Source organism: Platichthys flesus, chromosome 17, assembly GCF_949316205.1.
Source record: "Platichthys flesus chromosome 17, fPlaFle2.1, whole genome shotgun sequence".
Lineage (NCBI taxonomy): Eukaryota > Metazoa > Chordata > Actinopteri > Pleuronectiformes > Pleuronectidae > Platichthys > Platichthys flesus.
This window is the reverse complement of record NC_084961.1, coordinates 2892349-2908015: the sequence shown is the minus strand read 5'-3', so window position 1 is coordinate 2908015 and position 15667 is coordinate 2892349. Positions and strand designations below refer to the sequence as shown.

The following is a 15667-nucleotide window of genomic DNA, read 5'->3' as shown; positions in this document are numbered from 1 at the left end:
TCAAAGTGAAAGTTTTCTGGCTTCCTGACATGTGATGGATAATTCAATAATTAGTTTCATCCCTTCAACGTGTCAGTGTCGTTCTTTCAGATTCAGTTTTGATGATCATTCTTTGTTCTGTCCCCTCAGTGTCCGGGAAGACGAGCGATCGCCGGCGTCGTGCCAGCGCTGACCCCTCCATGCGCGATGTGGCGGTCAACTTCGCCGTCTACCGCTGCTTCTACCCCAACTGCATCACACCGACCCCCCCGCCTCCGGCCACACTGGCCCCCCTGCCCACCGGGCGCCCGGCCGACTTCATGTATGTTTAACCCCCAACGGAATCTCAGTCCCAGCACCAGGTCGAAGGACTTCATGTGATCTGGAAACGTTCTGTTGAGCTTGTAGCTTGTGGAAGAGTCTCTTATTCTCTGTCCCTTGATAGAGTTCAGTACTTCATTTAGATTTAAGAGACTTCACATGTTTCCATTTCAAATGTTCAGACTCCTGGACGATATTATAGTCACTAAAAATCCCTGTAACTGGCAGATCACTGTTGATTTGAAGCTGTTTGCTGCTGGATGAAGATGAAATGAGATTTCCCTGAACATGTTGTCGGTGGTTTGGTCTTTGTTGTGTTACATGTTCTCTCTCTGTGTGTGTTTCCATCCAGTCTCTGGTCAAAAGCCTCCTTCTGGACAAGTTCAGCTGAAAATAACTTCACTGCACCAGCAGATGGCGCTGATGTGGTCATCCCAGCAGGTAAATAGAGATCTGAGGAAAAGACAACTACTGAAGAGATTTCATTTAAAGTCAGGATTTCCTTCCCGGAGATGAAGGGACACAGGACGATTGACCTTCAAACACACTGTCAGTCTTGTCCGGTGATATGTTTGATCAGTCAGTGACTGAGACTCTTTATAATGAGTCAGTCTGAGGCAGCTCTCATGTGCTGTCGCCTCCACAGGGAAGTGGGTGGTTCTGGACAGCGACACTCCGAAGCTCAACAAGCTGACGGTCATCGGGGTTCTGGAGATCCCCGACAGCGGCAACAGCTCCTCCACCAGAACCGCTCGATCTGCACCGGTGTACAGCTCCGTGGTGATCGACGCCGTCTACATCTCCATCCAGGTCGGTGCAGTCCAGGATCTCTCTCTTCACTTCATCGCTATAAAATATATCATGTTTGGCGTCAATCAGATGGTTTCAGACTTTATTTCTGATCTAACATTGAAGTTATAATCTTAGAGATGCTTTGTTTACTTTGTCTATATTAATCAACAACTATTTTTGTCATCAAATTATCAATTTTGTCATTTTTTATACAGAAATCTGAAGTTTCCTTTGAATAAATTTAGGTTTTAGACACAACAACCAAATTGGCATCATCAAATAGTCCTTCAACATTTCACAGATCCAATAATAAATCAGTAGATTTCTCGATTTAGCTTCTTTTAGACCTGGATGGTGCAAATGCAACAAGAAAATACAAAACTATAAGACAATAAATAACCTGTCACCTAATGTGCAAGCTCCTGAAGGCCTTAATGTCCCAGAACAAGTAACAAGTTCACCATGACCTAGAGGGAAAGGGAGAGAGCGCCACCTATAGAATGCAAACAGTGGGTGCAGTTTAGAAACGTGTGTTCAGCGAGGTGACGTCTGCTGTTTCAGGGCGGACGGCTGATCGCCGGCTGGGATGACAAACCGTTCAGAGGGGAGCTGCTCATCAAGCTGAGAGGGGACCACCGCACTCCGGACTGGCCTCTGCCCAACGGACCCAACCAGGGCTCCAAAGTCCTGGGTGAGGATCCACAGAGACCACGATTCTCTCCCGTCACAGAAACTCTGATCGAGCTTTGTCATAAAAAAAACAGGTTTCAATGAACGACACTGAAACGAGCTGACTGTGTTTCTCCTACACCAGGTGTGTTTGGAACACTGGAGCTTTATGGACAACCTCACGATGTCTACCACACAAAACTCGCTGCCACCGCGTCGGCTGGATCCAACACGCTGACGCTGTCGCAGGCCGTCGACTGGCAGGTCGGTCTTCTGTCATCGTCTCCCTCTAAGGTCGATGGAATCACAGTTTCATCGCTGGTCAATGAGTTGATTTTGTTCCCTCGTGTCCCTCGGTGTTGGCTTGCAGGTCGGAGACGAGGTTCTCATCTCCACCACCAGCTACAGCGCCTGGGAGACGGAGAAACGCTTCATCGGAGCCGTGTCGGCAGACGGACGCACCCTGACCCTGAACAGCTCCTTGACCCACACTCACATCGGTCAGCTCGGCTTCGCTCTCATTTACACATGAAGTCATTTACATGTCTGTGATGGTTAATTCATGCATTAATTAAGGACAATTGACTAAAAACAGACTAAACTTTATTGAAAAATAGTTTTTATAGATCTTTATTTTGTGTCGGATCTTATTGAAACAAGCTGAACAGTTTTTTAGAGACATTCTCAGAACTGACCCTGAGTCTGTCCATCTCTGCGCAGGTGAGACTCACTCTGTCTCAGGAACATCTCGCTCCTACACGCTGGCTGCTGACGTCGGCCTCCTGACCAGAAACATCAAGATCCTGGGTCAGGAGTACCCGGACATGATGAAGGACTCGTTCGGAGCCAGACTGCTGGTTGGGACTTACTCCTGGGCTGGAATCGACTATAAAGGTCTGTAAAAACCTTTATGGATTATATATATATATATATATAGTTGTTGTTTTAAATCTACTTTAACACATCATTGATATTTTTCTCCCTGAAGGCAAAGCTCAGATCAGGAATGTAGAGTTCTTCCGCTCGGGTCAGGAAGGCTGGATCGACTTCACCGACCCTCGCTACTCTGTGTCCTTCCTGAACCTGGGGAAGGTAGAGCAACACACACACACACACACACACACACACACACACACACACACACACCACACACACACAGACACACACACACACACTGTTCATACAGCAGAGTTTACAGCAGATAAGTAATGATGTATGAAAACAAATGTTTATCATATACTAATGTCTTCTGTGTGTCCTGGTTTGTCCTCACTCTTGTTGAGGGTTAAGAACAGAGGATGTCGCACCTTGTTAAGCTTCATGAGACAAATTGGAACTCATGATTATAAATAGTATAGTATAAATAAAATGTGATTGATTGATATTAAAACACGGCTGTTGTGTGTGTCTGTGTTTAAAGGTTACAGGAAACGAGTCGTACATTCAGGGTTGTGCGTTCCACGACGGCTTCTCTCCGGCCATCGGAGTCTTTGGGACAGAAGAGATGAACGTAGACGATAACATCGTCCACCACACAGTCGGAGAAGGTGAGTGTTATTACACGTTCATTAACTAAATACAGTTCACAGCACCTACACTCAACACAGGAGCTTTTTAAACATGTCGTACAACACGCGTGTGTTTGCAGGAATCAGAATCTGGGGCAACAAGATAAAAGTGAGGAGGAACCTGGTGACCATGTCGCTGTGGCCCGGGTCCTACCAGGACCGAGAGGAGCCCTACAACTACGAGTGGAGCGCCGCCATCGAGGTCCGTCTCCTCCAAGCACCAGAAAGAACCCGTCAAAGTGTTTTCCTGCTGTTGTGACCGGGTCTGTTTTTTCTCGCAGGTCAACAAGGGGACAAACGTGGTGCTGCAGCACAACATCGTGGCCGGTTATGAGAGGGTGGCGTACCGCATCGACGGGGAGCCATGTCCAGGTAACTGCTCGCTGATGATCCAGAAGGTGTCTGCGTGAATCCAGCTTCTTCTCAACCATCTGTTCTGGTTGGTCGACAGTTTCTGAGAGATTTCCTGGTTGTCTTCTGTCCGTGCAGGAAGCGTGAATGACAACGAGCAGTGGCTTCACAACGAGGCTCACGGCGGTTTGTACGGAGTTTATCTGAACAGGGACGGTCTGCCCGGCTGCAGCTTCATCCAGGGCTTCTTCGTCTGGAGGAGCTTCGACTACGCCATCTACTTCCAGGTGGGAACCACGACCTTCCAGAGACTTGATTTCAAGAGGATAAAGAAAAAGCTGAATAATCTATAAATCATTGATTTACTGCTTTTATATAAAAAACTAAAGTGACATTCTACATGATCAAGACGTCTTCCTCGTCTCCCTCTCTTCCTCACAGACCATGATGGACATCGTTATTTCCAACGTGACCCTGGTGGACAACGGGATGGGCATCTTCGCGATCATCTTCGCCCCCCCCTCCGTCTCCCACGCGTACGCCGATAAAACGGCTCAAATCCAGGTGAGTTTCTTCTTCTGCATCTTTTGAAAGATTTGTTGTGTCAAACCTTCGTATTCCTCATGTTCCTGTTTTTTTCCCAGAATGCCCTGATTGTCGGGAGCAGCCCGAACTTCAACTGCTCGGACACTTTGCCCAGCGACCCCAGTGACTACAACATCGCCAACAGTGGTCCCCATCGGGCTCCCCGGCCTCTGAACGGTGCAGTGTAGCTCCCTGATTCTGACAGAACACTGAACTGTGACTTTCATGCTTCGGTTTAGGGATGTGCCTGGAAAAACAAATACGAAAGGTTCCCTCGGGCGTTGAAAAGTCCTAAATGTTTTTGGTTTTACATGAAAAAGAAAAGATAAGTTTAGAAACTATCAGTAAATCTTCCTCATGCAGAAACATCATCTTCTTCTACCTCCATGCCTCTGCACAGGTGGAAGATCTGGAGTCTGCTGGCCAACGTTTGCATCTAGTCACAACACAGCTCCATTGAAGCCGCACAACAAGAACAACAACTACAACGCCATCAAAGGCCTGATGACGGTCAAAGGTTCGCACTGGTTTTTTAAATGTTTTTTAAATTGGTGTGAGGCGTCGCCTGCTGCTGCGTGGATCTCTTCATGCTTCTGTCTTCTCTCCTCTCAGACACCATGTTCGTCAACTTCCGAAACGTCTGCTCCGGCCAGACCAACGTCATGTTCATGACCAGCCCGACCAGCGAGGACCTGCAGCACCCGGTGCAGGTGTCCGGCATCCAGATGGTGGACAGCACGGAGAACGCCAAGGTCTTCATTCACAGGGCGGATGTCGGGTACGTGCACCAACAGAGTCAAACTTAGGAAAATGAAATAACACAATATGGGTCTGGGAACTGAGAATTATTTTATGCAGGGTGATGTTTTCGGGTTGTCTGTCCAACTCTTATGAACATGATAGTTTGACTCACACATTAACTGATTAGATTAGGGGGGTCAAAGGTCAAAGTCATGTTTCTGGAGGGACTGGAAACCACAGGGCAATATTTCTGTTGCTGCATTAATATGTGATTTAACCTCATGAACACATTTGAACAAACGATTACACACATCAAAGTGTGTGACAGAGAATCTGATCTTGACTTTGTGTGTGCGTGTGTGTGTGTGTGTGTGTGTGTGTGTGTGTGTGTGTGTGTGTGTGTGTGTGTGTGTGTGTGTGTGTGTGTGTGTGTGTGTCTGTGCCTCAGCAAAGTGAACCCCTCTGACTGTGTGGACATGGAGTGTGATGCCAAGAAGAAGAGCATGCTGAAGGACCTGGACGGCTCCTTCCTGGGGATGGTGGGAGCCGTGGTGCCTCACTCCGAGTTTGCGTGGGGGGGGGATGCCCGAAGAGGACTGGGTGACTACCGCATCCCCAAAGTCATGCTCACTAACCCCGACGGCAGCCGCATCCCCGTGAACCAGATCGCTCCACACAAAGGTGACAGGAAATTACTTTAAATCTAAGTTCTTCGACTAGACGTCAGCTAGGAAGAGAAAATATGAAATAATCCAAATGCTGTGTTTCCTTGTCGTCAGGTGTGATCAGGAAAGACTGTGTGTACATGAGCACGTGGCAGAGCTACAAGTGTTCGGGGCTGAACTACAGGATGCTGGTGATCGAGAGTCTGGACGCCGACACAGAGACCAGACGTCTGTCCCCCGTCGCCGTGCTCGGAGACGGCTACCTGGATCTCCTCAACGGTCTGTGCCTTAATCTCTGTGGTCTCTCTGAAACCAGTAAGAGGTGACAGGGAGAAGGTGTCTCACGTTCAGTCTTTGTGTGTCTTTGTGTGCAGGCCCTCAGGATCAGGGCTGGTGCTCTGGCTACACCTGCCAGAAGAGAGTGTCGCTCTTCCACAGCATCGTGGCCACCGGTCACTCCTTCGACGTCTTCTTCTCCAGCGTCAGCCCCCAGAAGCTCCGCCTCATGATGCTCAACGCTGATCCATCCGAGGTCAGAGGACACGGCTTCAGATATCACCTCTCATGAACTCCTATTGAACTGTTGGCTGATAAAAAAGAATCTGATATGAGCCTTTCAATTGTTAAAAGAATAGGATATCTGTTTCCTCATTGGTCCCAAAATGTCGAAATCGGTCAGGCTCTGTTTATTTTCAGATTTATTCAAACAGTATTTTTCATCTGTATGTTTCTGCGACTCCTCCCGTCAGTTTCTCTCCAACTCCGTTTTGTTCTTCCCTCTGTGCAGAGCGTCCTGGTGTCAGTGTTCTACTCCAGTCCTCAGCGGTTGGATGTGTACGTGGACAACAAGCTCGTTCCTCCGACTAACGCCAAGTGGAACTCTGAGAACACCGACTACACCCTGATGAAGCCCATCTCCGCAGGTACCAGCTGCTCACACACAGACAACGGGACTGAATCATCCAGGAACTGTCATTTCATTGTTCTCTTATTTGTGTGATCACAAACACACAACACAAAGTGATCTCAGACTCTAGGACGTGTCTGGATGTGTGTGTATCAGCATGTGGGACGTTGGCTGAACGTTTAAAACCTTTGACCTGTGATCATATATCCTGTTTGACTTCATCTCTTCAGGTCAATACGTCCCTCAGCTCAACGCCACCGAAGGCTCCAACTACTTTGACACAGAATACAAGATGCTGAAGGTCGTCGTGAAAGGCTCCAAGCCGGTGGAGATCCGAACGTCCCCGGTTCTCTTCCTGTCCTTCGACATGCCCGCCGTGACAACCGACGAGTTCTTCGGAGAGAACCTGATCCAGAACCTCGCCACCTTCCTCAAGGTTCCTGCCAACATGATCCGGATCACAAACATCATCCGAGAGGACAGCCGGCGCAGGAAGAGGTCGACGGGCATGAAGGTGGAGGTGGAGATCAAGAAACCTCCCGTGCAGCAAACCAGTAACACCACCAACGGTTCGTCTACAACATGTGAACCCGGCTGAAGATTAAACATCACAATCTGAGCTGGATGCACTGAGCTGACATGAAACCTCTCTTTCTCAGATGATGCAGACTTCGAGCTGTTGAAGAACATCGCAGATGATCTCGGCCAAGCAGCAGTTTCAGGAAACCTCAGTCGGTCCATCGGCTTCAACGTCTCCTCGCTGGGCGTCATCGCACCTCCCCCCCCATCATCCGACCCTGAATGGAACAAGGTGAAGCTCCACCGACAAAACCACGAGGACATAAATCTCTGTTTTGGAATAAACATCCTCTCACTTCTGCTTTAATTCCCAGGAGGCCACGGTGGAGGTGACGAGGGAGGAGCCTGTGGTGAGTTACGTGTCCAGCGTCCACGACCTGCTCCTGATGATGAACCCCATCGCCGGCCAGTTTGTGGGTCCTCTGCTGCAGCAGCCCAGTCTGATGGCCGTGGACGAGCAGGTGAGGAGCCGAGACGTCCATCTCACTGAGCAGCTGCTGATCAATCTGATGTTCCTGAGTTCTAGTTTTCATTTGGAGTCTTTAAATCTTAAATAAAGCTTTTCACATTGAGATCTATCCCATGTTAAACTTCCTGTTAAACCTTGTGAGTCCTGACGTGTGTTGTGGTCTGCAGGGAAACTGTATCTCTGTGGGGGTGACCAGTCTCACCGTCACCGCCAGTCTGAAGAACGCCAGTGGACACTGGGTGGACGGACTGGAAGGGAACTCCACCATCCGGTTCAGCACCTGCTGGGCCAACTTCACCGACCTGGCCATCGTCAACGGGGGTGCGTTCACACCTTCATGTTTAAAAAAAGAAACGTTCATAAGACTTGATTGAACTGATTTCAGATCAAGATGATGCTGAAGAATTTAATGCTCAGAATATTTGTCTGTTTAAGTTTTGCTTTGTTTGAACAGGTTTTAAAAGTCTCACTGAATTTATAACATAACCACATAAGTAGTCTCGATGCATAAACAGGTGTGAGGGTTGACTTCAGGTCTTTGAAGGCGGAGCTCACTTAAGATAAACGTTATTCTTCACTTTGAAGGGAAATTATGTCAATTCATCTATTATCAAATGATCAATGGAAAAAGTCACTCTTAATAATCAGTAAAGACAAATAGTTTGTGAATATATGAAGCAGATTGTGACTTAGACCTAATCAATCTAACTTCTCAGCCTAACTTTCAAAGTTGGAGCAGAAAAATCTCAGCTCACGATGGTTTGACTCTTTGTTTACAATCTAACATCACCATCCTCTACCCCCCCCCCCCCCCCCCCCCTGCAGGCGAGAACCTGACGATGGTCTTCACTCTGAAGGAGTGGGGCGCCCAGTCGCGTTCCTTCACTGTCAGAGACACTCCCACCATTCCCCCCCCGACCACCGGCAACAACGTCACCACGACAGCCGTGCAGCCGACCACCGACGGCAGCATCTTCGGCTCCGGCAACGCCATCACCCCGAGCCGACTGTGCGTGCTCAGCATCATCTACGCCGTGGCGTGCTGCTCCGATGGGATCCCCATATGTAACACGGGTAACACATGGGTTCCATGAAGGATTTCCTGTGCTTCTAATCACTTTAACAGGAATCATTTTTCTTTCTCATTAAACAAAATGGCGGGTATTGGGGTAACTCAGAGCCCAGTAGGAAATAATCACATGATCAACCACTGTGACCTTGAGTTAACCTGTTAAATTTAGGGGGAGACAAGCCGATATGAAGAATCTATATTTTGAATCTGTGCCTTACAATCCTCCTTCCATTATGTGATTTCTCTTCAGTATATGTGAGTGTGTGTTTAATGTGTCAAAGAAAAGGTGGAAGATCTATATAACGTTCCTCTTTAAAACAAGTGCAATAGTTCCTAACTCGAGTCACGAACAAGCTGAAGGAAGACGTGAAGTCTGCATTTTGTTTACGATTTGTTGTACACTATTTTTCTTTGTAATAAAATCTCCATTTCCTTGTTAAACACATTTGTGTCTTTGTTGCTCTCTTCACAACACGGGTGCAGGTCGGCTCTTCTCTTCTGTGTCAGTGTCTCGTCTCTGGTGCATCTTCAGTCTGAGACTTAACGCCATGACACCAAACTCCACGAGAGCTGGATGAATAAACACAAAACAAACCAGCGAATGAAAAAGGCACATGGCAGGAAAACCAAAGTCACAAATAACCAAACACAAATAACTCATTGGACAAATATTGTTTTCAAAAATGTTGCAACATTTATATATTACAAGTTCCATATCAGAAACATGACATTTCAACATCAAATCAATCATTTATTTATTGAATTATGTATTTAATTATTAATTTCTTGAATCTATGATGTTGCTTTAAATCCTCATCAGTTCTTTAACACAACATGTTTCTTGATTAATTACTTTTAATGCAGCCTCTGTCCATGGTGCTGAAGGACGCTGATTGGCTGCTTGTTGTGTCCTCTGTTGTCCACTAGAGGGCGCGAGACACCGCAGTCAATCCTCCCTTCGCTGTTCAGAAGCTTCAAACTTCTGCAGAACAAACACAACAGTAACAAACAGGTCAACGTGATTTGTTGTTCTCCTGCAGAAGCAGAATAATCTTTAGAGCAGCACATCTGCCTCCTGCAGCTGGGAGGAGGGAGGAGGAGGGAGGAGGAGGGAGGAGGAGGAGGAGGAGGAGGAGGAGGGAGCTGACAGAGGAACAATTAGTTTTACAGCCTTAATTTGCGTCCCTCCATTTACCCCGAACGATAACAGCACAATGTGGGCGTGTCCTCGGGCCCTTTTCTTTTAAACCTTTCGCAGCGCCCGCGCCCCCGGAGCTGTGCGCACTGTGCGCAGCAGAGTGGATGAGTCGGTCCCCCGCAGGCCACAGCTCAGGCTCCGGCTCGCATCCCGCGCACAGAGGAGCATGGATCTCCTCCACTGGTCGCTTCTCTGCGGGGCTGTGCTGCTCGTGTGGGAGACCCCCCGCGTGCAGCCCCTGGCCATCTTCCCCCCCGCTGCGCAGAAGAGCAGCAAAGTGACGAAGATCTTCGACGGACAAGAAGCGTCCAAGTATTTCAAGGAGTTCCACGCGCCTCCTCCTCCTCCTCCTCCGTCCCTCGACAGAAGCAGCAAAGCGACGAACAAAGATCTGATCGAGCCTCACGACTACATGTTGTCCATTTATAAAACTTTCTCCACGGCGGAGAAACTGGGGCTGAACGCGAGTTTCTTTCGATCCTCGAAGGCTGCGAACACCATCGCGAGTTTTGTGGACAGTGGACAAGGTATGTGGAGTGTGTAGACTGTACGTGTGTGTGATTGTGTATTTATAGAGCTTTTACACGCAGGATATAAAACCAGAGATTCTAAATCAAGGCAGCAGACAGATGTGGGCCACTACCCGGCCCATCTGGCCCACTTCTGGCCCAAGTATCCTAAAACAAACATGCTGTCCTCCAGGCAAAGTGAAATCTGGATGTGGCCCATGTGGTGAATAGTGAATTTGGCCCAGAGAGCACCATACCAACCAATTGGGGCTGACCTGCGGTGTGGCAAAAACAGGTTGAATTATTGGTCAGAAACTTTGAGTGTGTGAAGAAAAACCGATTGTGTCCGATTTCCACAGTTTCCAAAAATAAGTCTAACCCTAACGCAGGGAGGAAAACCCAGGGGAGGATGCTACGGTTAAAAGACAGACAGTGGAGCTCCATTGGAAAGTTTTGGACGTGTCTAGAAATGATGGACCCACTCTCAGTGTGTGTGTGTGTGTGTGTGTGTGTGTGTGTCTGCTGGCAGCACCGTCTGAACACCCATGACTCACAGTGTTTCTCCCAGATTAATTCGGTGCAGACACTGGTGGGATTTGGTCCTGTCAGATCCGTGGTATGCACATCATCTCCGTGAGAATGCGTCTGACCCTCTGTTTTAATGCTTTCCACAGATGACCTCCCACTCTCGCCTCTGAGGAGACAGCAGTATCTGTTCGATGTCTCAACCCTCTCCGAGAAGGCCGAGGTGCTGGGAGCCGAGCTCAGGATATACACCAAAGTGTCTGGGACTTTCAGGATATCCGAGACGGACCCGGTCGACGTCCAGCTCCTCTCCTGCCACGACCAGCAGCTGCTGGACTCCAGGACGCTGGACCTGCAGGATTCCCACAGGCCCAAGTGGGAGGTGCTGGACGTGTGGGAGATTTTCAAAGAGCGGCAGCACCTGAGCCGAGGGAAGCCCTTCTGCCTGGAGCTCAGGGCCATGCTGGACAACCCCGAGAGGGAGCTGGACCTGCAGCTGCTGGGCCTGCACCGACACGGCAGGCCGCAGCAGAAGAAAGCCATCCTGGTGGTGTTCACCCGCTCCAAGAGGAGGCAGACGCTCTTCAGCGAGAGGAGGGACGGGAAGGCGCTGCTGGGCCTGGGGAGGAAGGCCAAGGAGAGGGGCTCGGGCATCAAGGCCAGCAGGAGGAGGAGGACAACCCCGCCCAAGACCCGCCACGGGAAGAGGCACGGGAAAAAGTCCAAATCCAGGTGCAGCAAGAAGCCGCTGCACGTGAACTTCAGAGACCTGGGCTGGGACGACTGGATCATCGCCCCGCTGGATTACGAGGCCTATCACTGCGAGGGCGTGTGCGACTTCCCCCTGCGCTCCCACCTGGAGCCCACCAACCACGCCATCATCCAGACTCTGATGAACTCCATGAACCCCAGCAACATGCCGCCCAGCTGCTGCGCCCCCTCCAAGCTCAGCCCCATCAGCATCCTCTACATCGACTCAGGGAACAACGTGGTCTACAAACAGTACGAGGACATGGTGGTGGAGTCGTGTGGCTGCAGGTAGTGGAGCCGGCGGCTGGTCCACTTTGACCTCTTGGGAATCGAACGGCCTCACAATCCCAGTGGTGGCCAGGCCGCACCGGGAAGAAGCAGAACTAGACATCATGGAGACTCAAAGAAAGACTTTTCAGAACCAGTCACAATTAATACCTCAAACATTTTGTTTTTTTCTGTCTTAGGAAATACAAAGTCGTCTCTTCAAGGAGAAACTTCTGGTCAAATATTTACTGTTCAGATCAAAATCTCATCAAACCAAAGGAAAGATGAGAATATTTCCCCCGAATGTTGAGATTTCTTTAAATAAGACTCATTCGCTGAAACAAAGAAATCTGCTCGTACAAAACTATGCAAAGAATTTGAACTTCTCAGCCCACAGGACTTCAGCACTACGTTTAAATTGCTAGAACTAAGTAAAAACACACAAATACAGACGTGGATTGATCAATTAGATTCATAATTTTGATTAATTCACACAATATGTGGCAGAATATATGAAGTAAATACAACTTAAACCTCATAAACACTGTGTCTCCTTCCCTTCAGAAATCCTTCAACACTTTACGCTCGAATAAATCCAACAACATTTAAATTGACAGATGAAACTTTAGCAGCCAACGTTTTGTAATAATTCAGATCAATAAATTTTCATAACGGACGTCATCGTGTGACGTCTCTGCCGAAATCCAAAAACCGATTTCACGCACCTGCCGCGGCCTCGGACTCAGGGACCGCCCGGGAATCGAACCCCCGTCAGAACACTTCTCACCGGGACACTCGTCATCTTTCTATTTTTATTTCTGCGGAGGAGATACATGATTTTTATCTGTAATGCACTGATGTTCAAAAAAAAGGTACCATGTGTAAATATTTGATATGGAAGAAAATAATTTATGTTCTATGAATAAGTTATTGCTTTTTTATTGTCCGCTTTGTTCCCGTTACAGCTTCCAGATGGCATGAGTCACACATCTGAATGCTCAGGTTCAGATCAACACATGTGGGTAATGTTTTTGTAACCAAACGTGACAGCGATGTTCCGCTCGCCGACTGTGAAATATTAGAGTCGTATCAGTTTTGTTCACGAACGTATGAACAGGAAATAATTCATCGCCGAAGGAAAAGACCGTTGCTTTTGTCCGGTGAACCCGTTTCCAGGTTGTGCGTTTGTGTTAAACATTAGAAGCACGTTTTAGCCCCTTTTCATTTGTATTTGTTTGTGTGTGTGTGTGTGTTTTTGCATTTTGTTCTGGAATCTGAAAATAATATATTATCCTGATCGATACAGAAAGACGGATGAATGATCATGTGTCATGTTTAGATTTGACGTGAGTGTCAAACATCCTGACGCCTTATTACAGCAGAAAAGTTAATCAGTAACATTTTTCTACAGAGTAAAATAATCTTTTTAATCGTTTAACCAAAATAATCTATTCTTATAAACTGTATAAAATAGAATAATGGAACAAATTAAAAATGTTTTGAGCCGTACTTTCCTGTTTCAGTCTCAGATTCTATGATCCTTCATTTGTGTTTTATTCTGAAGCCTCGAATCAACATGCGATCATATATCAGATAACGCATGATGTACGATAATCTGATAATCTCGTGACACGAACTATTTTCAGTTGTAATCTGGATTGTAGAACATGGATCACGTTTATGTTTACATATCTCCTCTCACGTGACGTCACGCTTGTGATGATGAACGTGACTTAACACAAGCTCTTCCTGTCTCATGTTTCAAAATAAGAGCCCTGTGCCTTAAGTATTGTGTCTGTACCTAAATCGCTTCGGGATCTCGACATGATAATCTTCCAGAGCGTTAAGTAAACTGCTGCTAATGCTAACATTAGCTATGTAGCGATAGCGAACACGTATAGCTTTAAGAATCTAATTTGTATGAGTTAGTTATACGTTATAAGTTATACGATATATAGTGAACGAGATAATTCTATAGGACTTAAGTAAAAGACATAAATACTATTTCAGACAGAATTTCTTCTTCTTCTTCACTTGAACTCGTGGCTACACTGCCCCCCGACGATATCCAGTGGTACTGCTCCGCTACGTTCGCCTTTTTACGAATTCTTGTGATCTCCGCGTGGGAAACGGTCGATAATCCATCTATTAATCCAGATTAAAGGGACAGTACACCTAATCTGTCCCGGCACAGACTTTCCTTGCCCCTGATCGATATCAACAAGTGGTCACGACTTTATTGGCTCATTAGTTTCCATGGCCGGTGTTGAAAGGGGCGAGCGAGGTGAGTGACAGTGTTCAGGGTGAACACAGGGTCAGCAGACAAGTGGAGAGAGAGCGCCATCTTCCCTGGGTGGGCCCAGGTTCTGTGTGGAGGGGGGGGGGGGGCGTCGTGCACCATGTGACAACCAAATTGGTGGGCAGATGTGGTGACTCCCCCCCCCCACCCTCTTTGGTCCAGAGCCACATTGGGTCCCCTGTCCCTCAGACAATGGCAGCGGAGGATCTCAACATCAGATTAAACCTGTCTTTTCCTCACCGGGGTCAAAGGTCAAGTGGCCCATTGTCTCCGGGGGGGCTGTGGACATTAAACAACGTGCACGTCCTTTTAGAAAAGGGCCGCAATCAAGGGGAGGGAGGAGGAGGAGGAGGAGGAGGGTGGAGGGTGGAGGGGAAGGAGGAATGTGTGCGATGTTCTCGGAGGGCCTCGCTCGCCCGAACAACAAGGTGAGATATAAAAAAGGGGCGGTGGGTTCCAGCAGCTGCTCGGCGCAGCCAGCTGAGGACAAAGAGCTGGAATGTGGCGTCTCTATAGCGGCGCTCGGAGGCGTTGCTGCGCTGGGTCCCACCGTGGCAGATTTGCTGCGAGATGGAGACAAAATATTTGCCGGGGAAACAAAGACGGGTGTAAATCGAGCTCAGGATTCAGACGTTGTTATCAGATTTGGGCGGCGGCGGGCCGGGGGGGGGGGGACTGGGAGCTCTGGGTTTTCTGTTCTGGTAAATGTTTCACACATGTCCAGAGTCCAGAGGAGAGGAAAGCTGGGAAGGGAATCGGAAACGAGGACAGAGATTTAGATCTAGATTTGTGTTTTCTGAGTGTGTGTCCAAGACGTCGCAGCAGAGAAGGGAAACGTCGGAGTGTTTACACGATGTCATTCCAACACGCGTCTCTTTTGTTTGCTCGTAGGCACAGGGAAACGTGAGGTCCTGTCGTCTTGACCCCTGTGTTTGCTCTGGTTAACCCGACCTGAGAGGCTTCAGAGTGGAAATCCTCTCTGTGACTCAACAGATTAGCTACGTAAACTTTACAATAGTTTAGTTTTTGTTTGCTGCAGATTTTTTCCTTTTAAGTTTTTTTAGTTTTGATTCCAGACTTGAATCCTGTCAGTTTGATCAATTGATGGTTTTTAAAGTCCAATCCGGTTTCAAACTTAGCAAAAGTTTCTTTAAAAGCCTGATAACTATAAAAAATATATAAATATGATTTCAACAGTATTTAAATGCTCGACCAGGGGGACGGAGGTAGTAACCGGAACCACCAATAATCAAACCCCGGTGGTTCAAACCCCCCAATGGTCATACAAAGTGTTTTTCTACTCACTTTAATTTGGACCACAAATTTTAGTACGACTTATATAAAGTGTTTTTTCTACTCAGCTACTATTTAATTATATGAGATAATAATTTGACCACCAAGTTACGCCCCTTGTTTAAATT

General features: G+C 47.7%; 2 protein-coding genes across 2 annotated transcripts in view; both read left to right on the top strand.

The window, feature by feature from the left end:
• Positions 1-9100, top strand: part of pkhd1l1.1 (PKHD1 like 1, tandem duplicate 1) — a 33129-nt gene extending 24029 nt beyond the window's left edge. Inside the window, exons 52-76 of the mRNA XM_062410655.1 lie at positions 130-301; positions 653-741; positions 947-1110; positions 1654-1783; positions 1907-2025; positions 2132-2261; positions 2482-2655; positions 2750-2853; positions 3182-3308; positions 3410-3531; positions 3611-3701; positions 3819-3967; positions 4122-4244; positions 4325-4442; positions 4666-4782; positions 4878-5043; positions 5455-5687; positions 5786-5950; positions 6046-6203; positions 6459-6594; positions 6809-7147; positions 7238-7389; positions 7472-7618; positions 7794-7947; positions 8452-9100. Of these exons, the coding sequence (XP_062266639.1) occupies positions 130-301; positions 653-741; positions 947-1110; positions 1654-1783; positions 1907-2025; positions 2132-2261; positions 2482-2655; positions 2750-2853; positions 3182-3308; positions 3410-3531; positions 3611-3701; positions 3819-3967; positions 4122-4244; positions 4325-4442; positions 4666-4782; positions 4878-5043; positions 5455-5687; positions 5786-5950; positions 6046-6203; positions 6459-6594; positions 6809-7147; positions 7238-7389; positions 7472-7618; positions 7794-7947; positions 8452-8720 (3848 nt within the window). The 3' untranslated portion in view covers positions 8721-9100. The remainder of the gene's footprint in view (positions 1-129; positions 302-652; positions 742-946; positions 1111-1653; positions 1784-1906; positions 2026-2131; positions 2262-2481; positions 2656-2749; positions 2854-3181; positions 3309-3409; positions 3532-3610; positions 3702-3818; positions 3968-4121; positions 4245-4324; positions 4443-4665; positions 4783-4877; positions 5044-5454; positions 5688-5785; positions 5951-6045; positions 6204-6458; positions 6595-6808; positions 7148-7237; positions 7390-7471; positions 7619-7793; positions 7948-8451) is intronic.
• Positions 9101-10062: 962 nt separating this feature from the next.
• On the top strand, positions 10063-11972 carry gdf6b (growth differentiation factor 6b). Its single transcript, XM_062410342.1, has 2 exons — positions 10063-10423; positions 11080-11972. Exons 1-2 carry the CDS (start codon positions 10063-10065, stop codon positions 11970-11972), a joined length of 1254 nt encoding a protein of 417 aa, XP_062266326.1.
• Positions 11973-15667: the final 3695 nt, after the last annotated feature.

Bases quoted from the DNA above. Each gene is read 5' to 3' on its own strand.
- gdf6b (XM_062410342.1), top strand. From the start codon at position 10,063: ATGGATCTCCTCCACTGGTCGCTTCTCTGCGGGGCTGTGCTGCTCGTG. The intron at 10,424-11,079 runs GTATGTGGAGTG...TGCTTTCCACAG, and splicing joins TTTTGTGGACAGTGGACAAG to ATGACCTCCCACTCTCGCCT.